This window comes from Symphalangus syndactylus, chromosome 13 (assembly GCF_028878055.3).
Source record: "Symphalangus syndactylus isolate Jambi chromosome 13, NHGRI_mSymSyn1-v2.1_pri, whole genome shotgun sequence".
Classification (NCBI taxonomy): domain Eukaryota; kingdom Metazoa; phylum Chordata; class Mammalia; order Primates; family Hylobatidae; genus Symphalangus; species Symphalangus syndactylus.
Genome location: NC_072435.2, coordinates 89,927,423 through 89,945,977, shown reverse-complemented (window position 1 = coordinate 89,945,977; position 18,555 = coordinate 89,927,423). Strand labels below are relative to the sequence as shown.

Below are 18,555 nucleotides of genomic sequence, written 5' to 3'. Positions count from 1 at the left end.
CTTTCTTGTTCAGGTTCATTGAAACTTGATTCTTAAGGGACCTCCTGGTATGAATTTGAGACCCTGTTCTCCACTCTTCACCCTCCTTTCTGCTGCAAGATGCGTAGATAAGCAGCAGGTTGTGCACACACAAACACTCCATGCATGTGGGGGCAATGGGGACAATGATTGGCTTCTGTTGAAAGAGCTTAATGATGGTGACAGCAGCATCACTGTTCTTGGCTCTGGAGTCTTCTGAAGAACCCACCTATCTGGGGTATGTTAGGTTTAATAAACCATGGCCAACACTTATAGCACTTACTCTGTACAAGACCCTATCATGAATTCCTGTAATCCTCACAGTCACACTGTGAACTAGTAGATACTGCCGTCCTCATTTTACAGATGAGAAAATGAAGGCATAGAGAAAGTAACTTGCCCAAGACGAGGCAATTCACATGGCAGTGTTGAACCTAGGCAGTCTGGCTGTGAAATCTGTGCCTTTAACCACTAACTTACGCTACCACCCTGGAAGCAAACCTTTATTTAGGATACATGGCTCCGGAATCAGAGCTTTCCCATGAGGTCTGAGCTGCCTGGTTGCTGCGAGTGTTGCGAGTGGGTCCTGGAAGTCTGTTGCCTGTGTTTTGGAAATATAGCCAACCCAAATATAGACTTAGGTTCTAAGAAGGGTCATGATACAGTGTTTAACTTTAAAATCACAGCCCACCATTCCTTTTATTTCTTTGTCGTTTCTTTTATCCCAGATCACAAAACAGTATGATCTTAGAGGAGGACTGTTTTCTGCCTGAAACACGAATCTTTGGAGCCTTTAAACGTCTGTGGCCGTGGGAGAAGAAAGCCTCCTCTTATCGACAGCAGAGCATTTAATGACTGTAGAACCTGCTGGAGCTTTAGCCAAAGAGGGAGTTTATGTATAAGCCGGCCTTGAGGATCTTTGGTAGTGGGTAAAACACAAGTAACCCACATTTTTTATTACGCAAGGTATCTTGGGATTTAAGCTCGTTTCTTCTCCTGCTTATGAATGCCAAATTGAGAACATCTCCAGTAATTGCCTCATGGCATCAAGGAGTCTAAAGGAGTCTGTTTTTGCTCTTCTGGTTTCTCTATCATACATATTTTTCACATTTGCAGTATTTAATGGTAGCACAATGATTTGAGTAAACTAAGTAGATTTGAGGGGTTTTGGGTGTTATAGGAAACAGGTATATATGTGATAAATGGTTTGGCATACACAGAAAGAGCTCAAGAAAAGGTAGGATATTCCTGGAGTCAGGTGCACCTTGGCTGGAATCACATGGCTCTGCCACTTATTAGCTTTGAGTCCTAGTAAGTCACTTTTCTGAGAAGATGGGAGTTTTAATTCTAATATCAGATTCTTGAAAGGAAAAATAAAATAAGGTACCAGAAACATTTAGGAAATTATTTGATGCTGATAAGTCTTTAGTAACTGGTGGCTTCTCTTTTCTGATAAACTTGAATGATCCTGGCAAGATTCTGTCCTCTCTTGAGCCGTTCTTCTTGAGGCCTGCTTGTGTCCTTTAAACAAGTCGTTGCCTTCTCGGACTTTGGAGGGTGAAAGAACTCTGTGTTCATGTTCTATCAAATTGTGATTTCCTAAGTGACAAGAAACTACATTTCAGAACCTTGCTGGTGCGTTAGAGAAATTATTTTATTTTTATTATTTATTTTTTGAGACAGGGTCTCTCTGTGTTGTCCAGGCTGGAGTGCAATGGCACGATCTTGGCTCACTGCAACCTCCGCCCCCCAGGTTCAAGCGATTCTCCTGCCTCAGCCCCCCTGAGTAGCTGGGATTATAGGCATGCACCACCATTCCCGGCTAGTTTTTGTATTTTTAGTAGAGACGGGGTTTCGCCATGTTGGACCAGGCTGGTCTCGAACTCCTGACCTCATGTGATCCGCCCGCCTCAGCCTCCCAAAGTGCTGGGATTACAGGCCTGAGCCACTGCACCTGGCCTGAGAAATTATTTACGACTGCTTCCTTAAGCCATCACAAATAATGGATTGAGTCAGAACATGTGGGTGTGTCCAAAGGAGGAGACACCTGAGCTGTCTGCCACAATTACGATGGTCCGCACAGGGAAAAGGGCCCTTAGGGAGGAAAGGATCATACCTGCATATTCTGTACGTGGGAGATCTTAATTTTTTTTTTTCTTTTTCTTTTTCTTTCTTAGAGACGGAGTCTGGCTTTGTCACCCAGGCTGGAGTGCAAGGGAGCAATCATAGTTCACTGCAGCCTCAAACTCCTGGGCTCAATCAGTCCTCCCACCTCTGCCTCCTGAGTAGCTGCGACTACAGGCACGCCACCAGGCCTGGCTAATTTTTTTTTTTTTTTAATAGAGACAGGGACTTACTGTGTTGCCCAGGCTGGTCTCAAACTCCTGGGCTCAAGTGATCCTCCTGCCTCTGCCTCCCAAAGTGCTGGGATTATAGGCATGAGCCACCATGCCTGGCAATATTTATCATTTGGTAATTGATTACCTATATTCTGCTTGGAGCAGTGAAGAGCCATGAAACACATCAGTTTCCAATTTGACCTCTCACATGTGTCGCAAGCCATGAACCATTCACGGTCCGGTCTGTTTTTGTTTTTGTTTTTGTGAGACGGAGTCTCGCTGTCGCCCAGGCTGGAGTGCAGTGGCGCGATTTCGGCTCACTGCAGACTCCGCCCCCCGGGGTTCGCGCCATTCTCCTGCCTCAGCCTCCCGAGTAGCTGGGACTACAGGCACCCGCCACCTCGCCCAGCTAATTTTTTGTATTTTTAGTAGAGACGGGGTTTCACCGTGTTAGCCAGGATGGTCTCGATCTCCTGACCTCGTGATCCGCCCGTCTCGGCCTCCCAAAGTGCTGGGATTACAGGCGTCAGCCACTACGCCCGGCCTGTCCGGTCTATTTTGAAAGCAACCCAGCACCTCAGTTGCAGGTTCTTCTTGATCTCATCGCAAACAGCTGAGCAAGGAGTAAACAACTAGGGCAGCCACTTGTCCCTAAATAACTGGCTGCCCTAGTTGGCTGCTAGTCAACAACTGATTGACTTAATAAGCACTAAGGTCCTATTGAGGAAAGAGTGTGGAGCAGACACAGGTGGCCTAGTAGATGATAGATGATCCCTGTCTCCAAGGAGGCATCCAAATGTTGGAGGAACAAATGTGTTATTCAAACACCTGTCATACCTGGAAGAAGAAGCACTGTATGAGGAGTCAGTGCAAACGGGGGGAAGCACAAAGGAAGCATTCATTCCTAGCTGGGCGTGGGGGTGGGAGAACCTCTGTGGAAGAGACATTGTTTGACTTGGTCCTTGAAAGGTGAATTGGGAAAGAGACCATGCTAGGGTGAGGAGCAGACACAGAAATAGCAAAGTGCACGCAGTGTTCAGGTGTAACTAGCTCGTCACACACATGGAATAAGATGGAGGTTAAAAACTAGACATTAGTACAAATCCTGGCTCTGTGTGTTCTTAGCTGTCACCATAACTTATTTGATGCCTCCCACTTTCAAATCTGCAAGGCAAAGCTAATGACATGGAGATATGAGGATTAAAGGAGGGTGTATATAAAGGTCCAGCCTTACCCTAGGGGCTATACATAGATGTGCTCAAAACATCATGATGGATGGACCTGCTGGAAAATGACTAGGATAGGACCCTGATCAAGAGAGCCTTAAATTCTTTGTTAAGTATTTCACACTTTAGGGAACAGTAAAGATCTTTGGGAAAGAACAGGGTGTAATCTGATTTATCTTTTGAAAAGATGATTTTATTCAACCCAAGGAAATCAGTTTTTATGTTGATGGCCTCATTTGAAGGCCGAGCACAACTTCAAAGTAAGGCTGTTTTTCCATGCCAGAAATAAATACTGTACCAAAATATCGATTGAATGTACTTTACCTGGACATTTTTTTTTCTTTAAGTGGAATGCTATATTATTTTGATACAACTAAAGGCAGCTTTTTAGTTCTAATTGCTATTTGGTGATAATACTGCTGGCTTATATTAGAAAAATAAAACTGCACAAAATTAGCTTCAGCATCGCAAAAGGGAAACAAATGACTGTTGATCAGTTTTTCTTCTACTCTTGAATAGCTGCTTATTTCTAAGCCTTGTCTGATAGCTAGTAGTATTCTGATCGATTTATAAGAAAATTCTATACTGCAAATCATCCAGTACATGTTTTCCCACCCAGTATTTGTTATACTACCAAAAATAAATGAAACCCTCACCCTCAGAGAAAAATTGAATTATGAGCCTTGCATATGCTTTGGGAATGCACTTTGGGGCTCCAGTACCAAACGCTATTTCCTGGCTCAGTCTTACATAGCAACTTTTCAAAGGACATGAGCCAAGTTGTGACCATTATGTGGCTTTCTCTGGATGCCCTAGGAATGGGGATGGGGAAGTCGCAGTGCAGGTTCATAAGCTGGGTATGTTTCACCACATTCCCCCTATTAAACATAGGAATGCTGATATAGTGTTCATCTCTGGGCAAGATGACATACCTAGCCTCTTAATAAGCAGGTTAAAGTATACCCACCTCTTTCCACTAAGATTACGATTATGATAAGACACATGGAAAATATAGTTAGAGTAGTGCTAATATCCAAAAGTCAAAAAAGGAGGGGAAAACAAATAGGCTGATCACCAGATGATTCTGAATTTCCTAGCATCCGAGGCAAAAAGGGAGACAATTATTGTTATCTGATAGATAACACTGCACACCCTTGTTATATTCACTTATTTATCTAGGAAGCTATACTTTAGGAGACAAGTTACTTTCCCTTTTGTGCAGGGTGCCTATAATGAACACAGCATGGCCTGATGAGTTCGTTCAGGCTGGAGATGCCGAAAGACTCTGCAAGACAGGTGCTGGATTTGTAACTATCGTTTAGAAACTTACACTAAGTACAGGTCCCTTCTAAGAAGGCCCACCCTGTGTGTTTTAGGGGTAAGTGAGGTGGTGAATGAATGTGATGGGAAATGTAGAAGACTGGGCTGCCAGGGCAGGGCAGTAGGCAGACCCTCTGCTCCCAGGCTTGGCCTCTTTTCTCTGTTCTCTAAGGGCCTCGGAGACTCGTTTTTCCTAGGGGCGGTTCTCCCATAGTAAACTCGATATTCCCACATCCCCTTCCTTGCTGGCTTCCCCTCTTCCTGGGGAGGTTTTACTGACAGACACTGCCAGAAACCTATGGGAATGAACAAGCATGGATGGGAAATTTTCCAGAACTGGCCCCAAAAGACCTTAAGTTTAGTGCCCAGCAGCTCTTGCTCACCCCTTCTCTCCTTCTGAGTTAGGAACTAAAAGCTTCAGTGGACATTTGTTCTGTGTTTAGTCCTAAGATTAGGCCTGGTTCTGCCAGACACGGTGGCTCATGCCTGTAATCCCAACACTTTGGGAGGTTAAGGCGAGAGGATCGCTTGAGCCCAGGAGTTCAAGGTTGCAGTGAGCTAGTGATTGCATCACTGCACTCCAGCCTGGGTGACAGAGTGAGAGACGTGTGTGTGTGTGTGTGTGTGTGTGTGTGTGTGTGTTTAAATTTAAAAGGCATGGTTCTTAGTTCCCAGGCCTGGAGAGGTAAGGGGCAAATATTAAATAAATGTACACTTCCCTTTCCCAAACTTGCTTGTTTTCAAGGTACACAGGGTCCCCAGAGACTCCCTGCTCCTCTTAGAAGTTGCCTTTCTTGGGTGTTGCCTCACATCCCTCCACAGTTTCCTCCCCAGGGCCTGTGGCTGTCCTTGCCTTGCAATTGGTGCTCATGTGAGGTTGGTCTATTTTCGTCACCGTAGCCTTCCTTTCTACTTTTCAAGGGACATTCTTGCTGAATCTGGCCTTTCTCCCCCTCTAATTCTTACGTAGATTTAGTACGTAGAAATCTTTACCGGGTCAGATTAATTTTGTAAAGGATTAGTTTGTATTTATTGGAAGTGTGATTTATAAGCTGTTTTGAAGAAAGATAACATTTTTTAAGTGCATGTAACTCAAAGTAGATTACCACTGTTTCCTGGTAGAGGCTTAATGAGAAGATAATTATTTCTAATTACAGTATCAAGTGTTTGTGAGTGCTCGAGGATGCTTGAAGAATTTGTTTTTCAGAATCTTAAACACTGCCTAATCTCCTTTACACTATTAATTTGCAGTGTCTGGAGAAAGGATTGGGCCATGAAAGATATGTGTATTCTAGCCCCTGTTCCAAATGATCCCTAATTCTAGAGTGACGAGATTTTACTTTACCTGCTCTCAGGAAATAGAATTCTTCTTCTTCTTCTTCTTCTTTTTAGATGGAGCCTGTTGTCCAGGCTTGAATGCAGTGGCACAGTCTTGGCTCACTGCAACCTCTGCCTCCAGGGTCCAAGTGATTCTTCTGCCTCAGCCTCCTGAGTAGCTGGGATTACAGGCACCCGCCACCATGCCTGGCTTTTTTTTTTTTTTTTTTTCTTTTGAGACAGAGTCTTGCTCTGTCACCCAGGCTGGAGTGCAGTGGTGCGATCTCTGCTTACTGTAACCTCCACCTCCCAGGTTCAAGCGATTCTCCTGCCTCAGCCTTTCGATTAGCTGGGATTACAGGCACCTGCCACCATGCCTGACTAATTTTTCTATTTTTATTAGAGACAGAGTTTCGCCATTTTGGCCAGGCTAGTCTTGAACTCCTGAGCTCAGGTGATCTGCCCACCTCAGCCTCCCAAAGTGTTGGGATTACAGGCATGAGCCATCACACCTGGCCGAAGATAATTATTTCTAATTACAGTATCAGGTGTTTGTGAGTGCTTGAGGATGCTTGGAGAATTTGTTTTTGAGACTCTTAAACACTGCCTAATCTCCTTTACACTATTAATTTGCAGTGTCTGGAGAAAGGATTGGGCCATCAAAGATACGTGTATTCTAGCTCCTGTTCCAAATGATCCCTAATTCCAGAGTAATGAGATTTTAATTTACCTGCTCTCGGGAAATAGAATTTTTTTTTTTTTTTTTGAGATGGAGCCTGTTGTCCAGGCTCAAATGCAGTGGCGCAATCTTGGCTCACTGCAGCCTCTGCCTCCAGGGTCCAAGTGATTCTCCTGCCTCAGCCTCCCGAGTAGCTGGGATTACAGGTGCCTGCCACCACACCCGGCTCATTTTTTTTTTTTTTTTTTGCGTTTTTAGTAGAGACAGGGTTTCACCATGTTGGCCAGGCTGGTCTCGAACTCCTGACCTCAAGTGATCCACCCACCTCAGCCTCCCAAAGTACTTAGATTACAAGTGTGAGCTACTGCGCCCTGCCAGAAATAGAATTCTTGAGGCTACAGAATTTCTTTTGTCAGTGATGCCAAGAGAGGAAGAAGGGGGGATGTGAGGAATAAAACCTTTATGGCAAAACTATTGACTCAGTTTCCGTGCTGTACACGGTGCACTTATTTAAAGTTCAGAGTGTGCTATTGTCAGACCTGAACTATGAAAGGAAATGTTCCTTGTCTAAACAAATTAGAACAAACACTGTACTAAGACACTGTCCTAATAAAATGTCCTTCTGGATACCATATGAAGGTCCTTAAGATTTTTCCTCTCCAGCACGCAGTGAGGGAAAGTGCAGCTTTCTTCTAGCAAATGTAGGTATTGAATATTCTGTGTAGGTGTCCCATGAAGGTATTAATATGTTTCTAGTAACAGATGACAAGGAGCCTTATCCAGCCTCTGGAGTTATTTTTCCGGTATAGGTTAGCTCTGTTAGCAAGGATGCTGGGATCCGGTGGTTCAGTTAGCTTCCCTGGGTTCCCTGTTCACTGACTCTCGCTAGACATTTTGCAAGTGCATGTCAAGTGTGACCCCAGGATAGCAAGAGGGAGATGGGCTAGGAGTATCTCTCATATATATATATATATATATATATATATATATATATATATTTATTTATTTAGAGACAAGGTCTCCCTCTGTTGCCCAGGCTGCCAGGCTGGAGTGCAGTGGCACGATTTGTGCTCACTGCAACCTCCACCTCCCAAGCTCCTGACCCTCCTGCCTCAACCTCCTGAGTAGTCAGAATTACAAGTACATGCCACCATGCCTGACTAATTTTGAGTTTGTTTTTTTGGTAGAGACAGGGTTTCACCATGTTGCCCAGGCTGTTTTTGAACTCCTGGGCTCAAGCAATCTCCCCTCCCAAAATGCTGAGATTACAGGTGTGAGCCACTGCACCCAGCCACTGTGTCTTATATATTTCTTTTTTTTTTTTTCTACGAGGAAACACCAATTTTAATTTAAAGAAAAAAAATCAGAAGGTAGTCTGTAAGAATAACAGAGCAAAACAAGTCCTGAAAAAGAGCTCTGCATCTTGGTGGTCATATTTACTGGAAGAGCTTTAGAAAAATTAAAATGCCATTTAGCTTAAGAAGTTGTGAATTATCTGCAAATCAGTTCATTTCAGACATGGGAGAATCCCCAGAATTATTTCTTAATATCAGAATGTATGCAGGTTTCTCTTTTGAATGTCTTGTACATTTAGAAAGGCTACTGTACAAAGTCTCCTATTTTCCATACAGGACAAGTTGTTTCAGCCAACTGTCAATGGAGGGGCAACCAGCACGACCATCTCCCAGGAGGAAGAGCATTGGAATATTCTGTTTCCTTGATTTATGTATCTCTTCGTATGTTTCTTCATCAATTTCTATCGTAGTCGCGGTTTCTTGCTCATCTCCCAAGATCATATTTAAATGTTGATCATAAGCATGTGATCCGCCTTGAAGCTCTCGGTCATTTCTCATTTTCACATAAACTCGCTCATCTAGGCTGAGCCCGATCACATCCAGGGGCTCCTCTCCAGTGTTGGTAGTTTGTTGCGGGTCCACATCGTCCTCCATATTTCAAACCCTGCGCCATCTCTTGCGAGAACACACGAGCAACTCCAGTCTCCGGAAACATGAGGACACAACCCCACTTGTTTCTGACAGAAAAGCTCCTGTTCTTCTGGGAGAATGCACAAAGGTACCCCGCTGTGGGGCCATGCTGAGCAGTATGGTCGGTCTCCCCGGCTGTATCAGCCAGCACAGAGAAGGGCACTCTCCCTTCTCTCCAGGCAGATCCAGGGCTTATCTGCTGTTTGCCTTTTCCCACATGGGCAGATATGAACCCCTCACTTGCTAGGCCCTTAGGGACAGGGCTTCTTTCTCCAGAAGTCCTTTATCTTTTATTTTTATCTTCTGTTTTTATCTCATTCTGTCTCTTCTCTTAGTGATTGTAAATGCATAGGCATTGTTCCAATACAAGCAGTAAGCTTTTTTATCTTCATAAAGTTATTTGGCCCAAATCACTGTTTATATTTTAGAATATGGAACAAAGTGGATCACTTGAAGCCAGGAGTTCAAGACCAGCCTGGCCAACATGGTGAAACCCCATCTCTTCTAAAAAAAAAAAAAAAAAAAAAAAAAATAGCAGGGCCTGGTGGCACTCACCTGTAATCCCAGCTTCTCGGGAGGCTGAGACGGGAATTGCTTGAACATCGGAGGTTGCAGTGAGCGGAGATCGCAACACTGCACTCCAGCCTGGGCGACAGAGAGAGACTGTCTCAAAAAAAAAAAAAATAGATTTTATAGACTATATCAGACCTGACTGATGTGGCTCCAGGAAGCCTCACCAGAGCTGTGGACACAAAGTTACAGCCACGATTATTTCAAATTCAGCCTGAGGGAGAATTTTCTGACAGAGTAGTCTAAACAAAGCCCAGATTATCCATGCAATGGATGACCATGTTAAGGGCATTGCAGAGGTTCTTGCAGGATCTGGGGCCGAGCTGGTACAGATCTTGCTAAGTCTTGCATATTTCATAAACCTGAGTTGAGCCCCACCTAACCTGTTTATTATTCATGGGCTTCAAGAAACATACCCTTTACAAGTCTCGGTTTTCTCATAAAAGGGTTGGTGTGAAGAATATATGATTGCATTAAAAAATCTTTAGCACAATGCCTGACTCACAATAAAAGTATTCAGTCATTTTTAGGCAGGTAGGCACCGGAGACAGACAGCCAGAATTTCCAGCCTGGCTCTGCCGGTTACTGGCTGTGTGCCCCCAGGCAATTTACTTAACTTCTCTGTGACTAGTTTATAAAATAGTAATAATAGTAGAACCTATCTCAGAGAGTTAACAATTAAGAAAGGTATTACACATGTCACTAACATGACATTTTACCTCCTGGGCATGTAATAGGATTATACTCCCCTGTCCCCTAGAAGTTAGGTTGGGTCAGTGTAATGAGTTCTCTGTCTTTTAGAGAACGTCAGACGGTAGAGGCCCCACCGTAACCTGGGTCCCCTCACTGACTCACAGCCAACTTTTTAGCATTTGCATGGAATAAGCCTTTCTTTTATAGCCACTGAGATTTTGACATTAATACGATGACAAAGCCTAGCACATTCTGGGTGGTATATCATAGGAGCAGCCTAGACCAGGGGTTTCCAATCATTTGGCGTCCCTGAGCTACATTGGAATAAGAAGAACTGCCTTGGGCCACACATAAAATACACTAACACTAACAATAGCTGATGAGCTTAAAAAAAAAAAACACCTCATACTGGCCAGGCGTGGTGGCTCATGCCTGTAATCCCAGCACTTTGGGAGGCCGATGCGGGCAGATCACCTGAGGTCAGGAGTTTGAGACCAGCCTGGCCAACATTGTGAGACTCCATCTCTACTAAAAATACAAAAATTAGCTGGGTGTGGTGGCATGTGCCTTAGTTCCAGCTGAGGCAGGAGAATCACTTGAACCCAGGAGGCGGAGGTTGCAGTGAGCCGAGATTGCGCCACTGCACTCCAACCTGGAGTGAGAGTGAGACTGTCTCAAACAAAAAAAAATCTCATACTGATTTAAGAAAGTTTACGAATTTGTGTTGGGCTGCATTCAAAGCCATGCTGGGCCGTGGATTGGACAAGGTTGACCTAGACTCTAGACCTGAAATAGAGTTCAACTAAAATGATTAATAGTAAAAAACGTCAGTGATACTGACTTACATACCAAGGCCACAGAGACTTGTAAAAGCCTTCAAGTATTGAACATGCAGGTCCTTGTGGACCTATGCATAAATCTTCACTCACATGTACTTGGAAATACCTGTTGCCTTGGAAATGCCAGCCCATTTGAAGGATCTGACCCTTTTCTTGTAATGCCTGAGGCTCAAACAGCCTTTCTTTAAGCAAAGGTTCATTGTATTCAGCCTTGAGACTAAGCAGGCAGTTGTCATCTGTCACATTGTTCTGATAGCTCTGCATCCCTACACATTCTAGCTACTCTGTGGCCTCCAGAACCTCAGAGGACTCCTGCCTCAGTCCCTGTTGTTCCAGGTTCTACAGGAGCCCTACATTCTGGTTGTGTTTGCTGGGGGGTGGGTGGTGTGCCTCTGTGTTGGTACCCTTCCTTTTTGGTTCATCTCCCTCTGGAGCTTTAGCGGGTTAATACAGAGTGTGCTGGGAGACAGCCTTCCATGAATCCTGCACAGTGTGTCCAAGCCGCGCTGGTGATGACTGAGTTGCTGTGCCTGTGTGCAGTGAGTAAGGTGAGCTAACCTGGTGTGTTGTACTGGAGACCTGGTTCATGGCAGAGGTGGCGCAGGGTTAGATTTTGACGTCTGTCCGGGACTCAGGCTTTTCCTCAGCCTTTGTTCCAGAGCATTGGGGTGACAGTGGAAATGTCTCTGCTGCCGGAAAGAAAACACAATGAGGAATGGCGTTTCAGTGGGCGGAGCTGCCTTTCATCTAAAGGAATAACAGCCAAGTATTCTGGAAGAATTGAAAGAGGCTAGTAGTCATTCTTAAAAGCAAAATCTTTTCTACCAAAACGGTAGTATATTTTACTTTTAAAAAACTTGAAAATACAAAAGAATGACCCCCCCTAACCCCACGGTGCAAAGGTCAGCATTGTTAACACTTTGGCATTTGTTTCCCTTTCAGTTTTTACACACATTTTTTAAATGAAATTGAATTTAGGTACATTTTAGAATGAAATTGGAATGATAACAGTAACAAACATTTGTTGAAACCATTCAGTGTGCCAGGAGGTCACACTTGAAGAGGTGAACACTTTACATACATTTTCTCATTTATTCCTCACAACTCTTTGAAGAATCATTATCTCCATTTTCAGAAGTGAAACTGAGACACAGAGAGGCTAAGTCATTTTTCCAAGGTCCCACAGCTCTTAAGAGTGGTGCCAAGATGGAAACCAAAGCAGTCTGTTTCCAGAGCCCTTGGTCTTTTTATGATGCAGTACTGTCTCACAGTAATGATAGCTTGGATTATGTTTGATGGAGTTGTGCAGTATTCTGAATTGTCTGGTTCTGTCTCCTTGTTCTATAGATTCAGAAATGGAAGCCCATATAGGTGACTCAATTTACCCAGGAACACATACACAGTAAATGTCAGCGCCCAAACAGGAACACAGTGTCCTGATCCACACAGTGTACACTGAGTCTAGATAACCAGAAACCTTTGTCCTCCCTGCGTCTTAACCCTGAAACCAAGCTGCACTGTATAGTGTATTGTATAGGGTCAGTGCCAAGTCTGGATTAAACGAAGGGTGGAGGACTCCGACAGCTTTCTTCTAGCACGAACAAGTGATTTCAGTTTGTGTTCAGGAAATTTACAGGCATCTAACAATGATAGGTACAGCTGTCTCTCAATTATCCCATGCAGTGCTAGGGTTATAAAAGGGCAAAAGGAGCAGCCCAGTAATAGTTCCAACTTTATACCCTCATCAAACATTTTTAACTGAGATTTGCTGACAAGCAGTAAGATTGATTTATTTGGGGCTTTAAATGCTGTTGCTTTCTCCAACCTGGACTCTTGAGAACATGCCAAGCATTGTTAAATCATAAAGTAAGCCAAAAGTCATTTGGCCATCTGTGCATAAACATTCCTGTGCATACAAGGCTGTCCTGTAACGAGAGGTCTGTGAGAGCATGAGGCTTTGCCTTGAGACTCAGAGTTGGATGACCAGCCCTGGTGCAGTTGAGAATTAAAGGAGTAAGAACAGGTGTTTATTTACTGCTAGGTTTGGTAAGGTAAAGTAGGAAAACCTTTCTACCTCTAGATGTTGTTGTGGACTTCTCAATAGAGAATGCCAACCAGATTTTAAATAACTTCATCTCGTCTTATCTGTGAGCTCCAGGAGGGCAAAACCAAGTTCTTATGAAACTCACAAGCAGTGCTGAGTGAAAAATGACAAGAATAATACATGTATACAACAGGCAAAACTAATGTACGCGGTTTGAAATGAGGATTATGGTTGCCCCTGCAGGTGGAGGTGATGTCGTTGTGATTGAAGGAGGGCACAAGGGAGGCTTCTGTTCTGTTTCTTTAACTGGCTGCTGGTCACACAATGTGTTCAGCTTGTAGAAGTTCATCGAATACTTATTTCACTTTGTACTTATTAAATGTGCTCTTTTCTGAGTATAAATTGTGCTTCAATTAAAGTTTAAAAGTCCTTATTTGTATTTGTGTATCTTGTTGCACATTGATACTCGGAAAAAAATCTCTGTTTAGTTGAATCAGTTTCAAATGGTGCTGGATTTATTATCCAGGATTGGGAAACCATCTTCACCTGGAATTGTCAGGGCTATGCGAGCAGAACTGCTGAGGTTATTTTTTAGCTCAATGGAAATGTGTCTTAAATGATTCCAGGGCAGACTCCTTGGAATAAAGAATGATGGCACTTTGGTTCAGTAGACAAACATTTATTGACAGCCTCCTAGGGAAGTACTAGAACTTCAAGTTGGGTACAGCTATGACATCATGCCTCCCCAAAGGAGCTTGCAGTCTGCAGGGGGTTAAAGTGCATGGGTGGTGATCAAAGGAGGAGTCAGGAAGTGCCACAAGACAAGCACAGAGCAACAGCGTGTCACAGAATGGAGAGGGGACATTCCACTGGGACTGGGAAAAGCTTTATGGCAGAAGGGGCATTTGAAATGGGTTTGTTTGTTTGTTTGAGACAGTGTCTTGCTCTGTCACTCAGGCTGGAGTGCAATGGCTCACTGCAACCTCCACCTCCCAGGTTCAAGCAGTTCTCCTGCCTCAGCCTCCCGGGTAGCTGGGACTACAGGCATGTGCCACCATGCCTGGCTAATTTTTTTGTATTTTTAGTAGAGACAGGGTTTCACCGTATTAGCCAGGATGGTCTCGATCTCCTGACCTTGTGATCCACCCGCCTCAGCCTCCCAAAGTGCTGAGATTACAGGCATGAGCCACTGTGCCTGGCCCTTGAAATGGGTTTTAAAGAATGTGTAGGATTTTGATAAGCATAAGTAAATGGGTGGCAGGCATTGTGACTATCATGCATATGAGAAAATCCATAGAAAATTCATATACATTCTGGGAATTTAGGTTGTAAGATATTCTTAAGGTGTCCTTCAGGTCAGGTGACGCCTGAAAGGTGGGCTAGGGCCTTATAGCCCTATAAGGTCTTTCCTAATGCCTGCTAAATGATGATATGCCAGGTTACATTATTTCATTTAGTAGCCATTAGGAAGCCAAAGGACGTTTCTAAGACATAGAGTAGCATGATCGGATATAATATCTCCAGTAAAATCAAATTTTTAGCCTCAGTGATTGTACAGTTACCATTAATTACCCATCTGCCCAAAATAAACATTTTCTAAGTTTCATGCATTCTCTGTTGCTATAATTTGAACCTGTTCCTGTTTGGGTCCACTAATGAGCCACAGGTACGTAGATTCCTTGAGCTTCCTGTGGTAGACCCTCTAGGACTTAAAGATTGTTGTATACCTTCTTTATTCCCTATCCCCATCCTTCCCTCTTGACCAGGTGAAGTCACAACTTTTTTATCCTTTTTTCATATATCCTGTTTTCTAGTCTTGTAGTGATTGGGCATTTATTTCCCTCCAGCTTTTCCTATATGGTGCTCCTCTGCCAGATAAAGCAACCAGTGTCTCTCATTCATGACAAAATTGTGCATTGGAAGAGAGGGGCTAAGAGCTAATGCTAACGAATGTTTGTAAGTTGTGGAGGAGGCCTGACCTGCCCATCTAGGATGGTGTCCCACTGTGCTGCTGTGCTCCCTCCTCTGGAATAAAGCACTGGGCAGGATTTATTACGTGGTGAAGTGTTAATACCCATTGTTGGATATGGTCCATATTCAAGTCTGGATCACCCAGTGCACTAGTCTGTTCTCACATTGCTATAAAGAAATACCTGAATCCTGATAATTTATAAGAAAAGAAGTTTAATTGGCTCACGGTTCTGCAGGCCGTACAGGAAGCATGGCTTCATCTGGTTCTGGGGAGGCTGCAGGGAGCTTTTACTCATGGTGGAAGGCAGAGCGGGAGCAGGCACTTCCCACAGCAAAAGCAGGAGGATGCCTGCAAGAGAGGGGAGGTGCTACACACTTTTAAACAACCAAATCTCAGGAGGACCCACTACCATGAGAACAGCAGCAGAGGGATGATGCTAAACCATTCATGAGAAATCCGCCCCATGATTCAGTCACCTCCCACCAGGCCCCACCTCCAACATTGGGGATTACAATTGAACATGAGATGTGGATAGGGACACAGATCCAAACCATATCACTCAGTGTGAGATTCACTAATTTTTTATTAATTTTTTTGCTATCAGCCCACTAATTCCTTAAAAAAAAGGTAACATGCTGAATATTGTCTTGCTTCTCATTTGATTTCTATTAAGACTGTATATCAAGTCATTATTCTAATCAAAGGGATCTTGACAAATGAGATGCTTCAGTTTGGATCTTAAGACTTGTTTGTAGATTGTGTTTGAACTCTACAAAGAGCCGTTTTTCATCCTCCAGGGACGTCAACAATGGAGTGACCTGACATGGAAGGAGGATTACAGTTAGGATGACTTGGATTCAAATCCTGGCCTTAACCCTCGGTTTCTACATGTTTATGAATCTAGCATGTTCTTTGTCTGGCATGGTGGTGAAGCGAGACAACCCATGAGAGGCATCCATAAGACCCTGGGATATGGTCTACTTCTGCCTTTTCCTTTTAGAGCACAAACTTGCCACCCCCTTCACCGGGAAACTCAATGCTGCCTTGCAGTTCTTTTCCCTAAATGGCCCTTGAGTGAGAAAGCTATGTGGTCTTAGTTTTCTCATTATTTTATTATTATTTTTTTTGGAGACAGAGTCTCACTCTGTTGCCCAGTCTAGATAGAGTACAGTGGCATGATCTCGGCTCACTGCAACCTTCACCTTCCAGGTTCAAGTTATTCTCCTGCCTCAGCCTCCTGAGTAGCTGGGATTACAGGTGCCCGCCACCATGCCCAACTAATTTTGTATTTTTAGTAGAGATGGGGTTTCACCATGTTAGCCAGGCTGGTCTCAAACTCCCGACCTCAGGTGATCCACCTGCTTGGGACTTCCAAAGTGCTGGGATTACAGGTGTGAGCTACCTCGCCCAGCCCCCCGCCCCCCGTTTTTTTTTTAATATCACTGTGGTGTGGTTTGGGGTTGTTTCCATATCTAAATAATGTTGTATTACTCAATTATTAAAGTTAATCTTGTACCATATTATTCTATCACATCTATTTAATGATTCCATTAAGAAAATAATGTTCTTGTTTGATGGATGTACCTGCTCATATCTTTTTCTGTATTTTTCTCCATCTTTCTTTTTTTTTTTTTAAAAAAAAAAAAAAAGAAAAGATTCTCCTTCTGTTAAGTGAGTGAGTTCTGAGTTGGATGCATTCCCCATAGTGGTGAAGTTCCCAGTGAGTGGGGTGCAGCAGGCATTCCAGTTACCTGGGCACTTTGGGAGACCAGGACTGACTGGTGACCTCCTTCTATTTTGCGTTTTCTACCCTGGGAGCCAGGTTACCGTCTCATCACACAAAAAAAGTGGATACCCTGGGAGATCCGAATCTCACAGCTACTTAGTGTAGATGGATGCAGGAAGCAGCCAGGCTGCCCCTATGTTCAACTGGAGGGGACAGCAGGGGGGTTTTATCCTGTGACACTTGTAGTTCGAAAAACTGGGACTTAATGTATGTATCTTGTATGTGCACAGATTCTATCACAGTAATTATCTGTTTGACTTCAAATTTTAATGTGCTTCTTTCCTGTTTCTTTCAGGTAGAACGTCATGACATGAATACCTTAAGCCTGCCCCTGAACATACGCCGAGGGGGGTCAGACACCAACCTCAACTTTGATGTACCGGATGGCATCCTGGACTTCCACAAGGTCAAACTCACTGCAGACAGCCTGAAGCAAAAAATTCTAAAGGTAACAGAGCAGATAAAAATTGAGCAAACTTCGCGCGATGGGAATGTTGCGGAGTATCTGAAACTAGTGAACAGCGCGGACAAGCAGCAGGCGGGACGTATCAAGCAAGTCTTTGAGAAGAAGAATCAGAAATCAGCTCACTCCATCGCCCAGCTGCAGAAGAAGTTAGAGCAGTATCATCGAAAGCTCAGAGAGATCGAGCAGAATGGAGCCTCCAGGAGCTCAAAGGACATTTCCAAAGACCACCTGAAGGATATACATCGCTCTTTGAAAGATGCCCACGTGAAATCTCGAACTGCCCCCCATTGCATGGAGAGCAGCAAATCGGGCATGCCAGGGGTCTCGCTTACTCCACCTGTGTTTGTTTTCAATAAGTCCAGAGAGTTTGCCAACCTGATCCGGAATAAGTTTGGCAGCGCTGACAACATTGCTCACTTGAAAAATTCCTTAGAGGAGTTTAGGCCAGAGGCGAGTGCCAGGGCCTACGGGGGCAGCGCTACCATTGTGAACAAACCGAAGTATGGCAGTGATGATGAATGTTCGAGTGGCACGTCAGGCTCGGCCGACAGTAACGGAAACCAGTCGTTTGGGGCTGGTGGAGCCAGCACCCTGGACAGCCAGGGGAAGCTCGCCGTGATCCTGGAGGAACTGAGGGAGATCAAGGATACCCAAGCTCAGCTGGCTGAGGACATCGAGGCACTGAAGGTGCAGTTTAAGAGAGAATATGGTTTTATTTCTCAGACTCTTCAAGAGGAAAGATACAGGTATTTCAAAGTATTCCATTGGCATGTTTTTTAATTTTTAATTTTAGTGGGTACATGATAGGTGTGGCATTCTTTTAAAAGGATGAGTTACTGCAGAGAGATTGCTTCAAATGAGAATGCCTTATGGTTACATTTTCAATAAATATGGATATGGATTAAAAGGCGTTTAGCAATCAATACATCCCTAATATATTGATGCATCCCTTATCCAAAAATCTGAAATCCAGAATGTTCCCAAATCTGAAACTTTTGGAGTGTCAACACAATGCCACAACTGGAAAATTCCACAGATAAATACTTAACACAAACTTGAGGCACAAAATTATTTAAAATATGGTACACTTTTACCTTCAAGCTATGTGTATATGGTGCATAGGAAACAAATGAATTTTGTCTTTAGACTTGGGTCCCATTTTTGAGGTATCTCCGTATATATATGCAAATATTCCAAAATCTGAAACAAATCAAAATCTGAAACACTTCTGGTCCCAAGCATTTCAGATAAGGGAGACCCAACAATTTCCATCCTTCATGATTCTAAGTTTATAATTTGTG

At 43.7% G+C, this 18,555-nt stretch overlaps 1 protein-coding gene and 1 pseudogene across 13 annotated transcripts in view; one reads left to right on the top strand and one right to left on the bottom strand.

Annotated features, from left to right (window-relative positions):
• Positions 1–18,555, top strand: part of TMCC3 (transmembrane and coiled-coil domain family 3) — a 304,986-nt gene that overhangs the window by 272,532 nt on the left and 13,899 nt on the right. For 10 of the 13 annotated variants that reach the window (XM_055238347.2, XM_063614277.1, XM_063614278.1 and 7 more), the window contains one exon: positions 17,084–18,000. In XM_055238347.2, coding sequence (XP_055094322.1) covers positions 17,084–18,000 — 917 coding nt within the window. Of the gene's footprint in view, positions 1–806; positions 985–17,083; positions 18,001–18,555 lie in introns of those variants that run through there. The other 3 variants (XM_055238348.2, XM_055238342.2, XM_063614279.1) reach the window with 2 other exon arrangements.
• LOC129460489 (U6 snRNA-associated Sm-like protein LSm3) lies at positions 8,435–8,848 on the bottom strand (annotated as a pseudogene).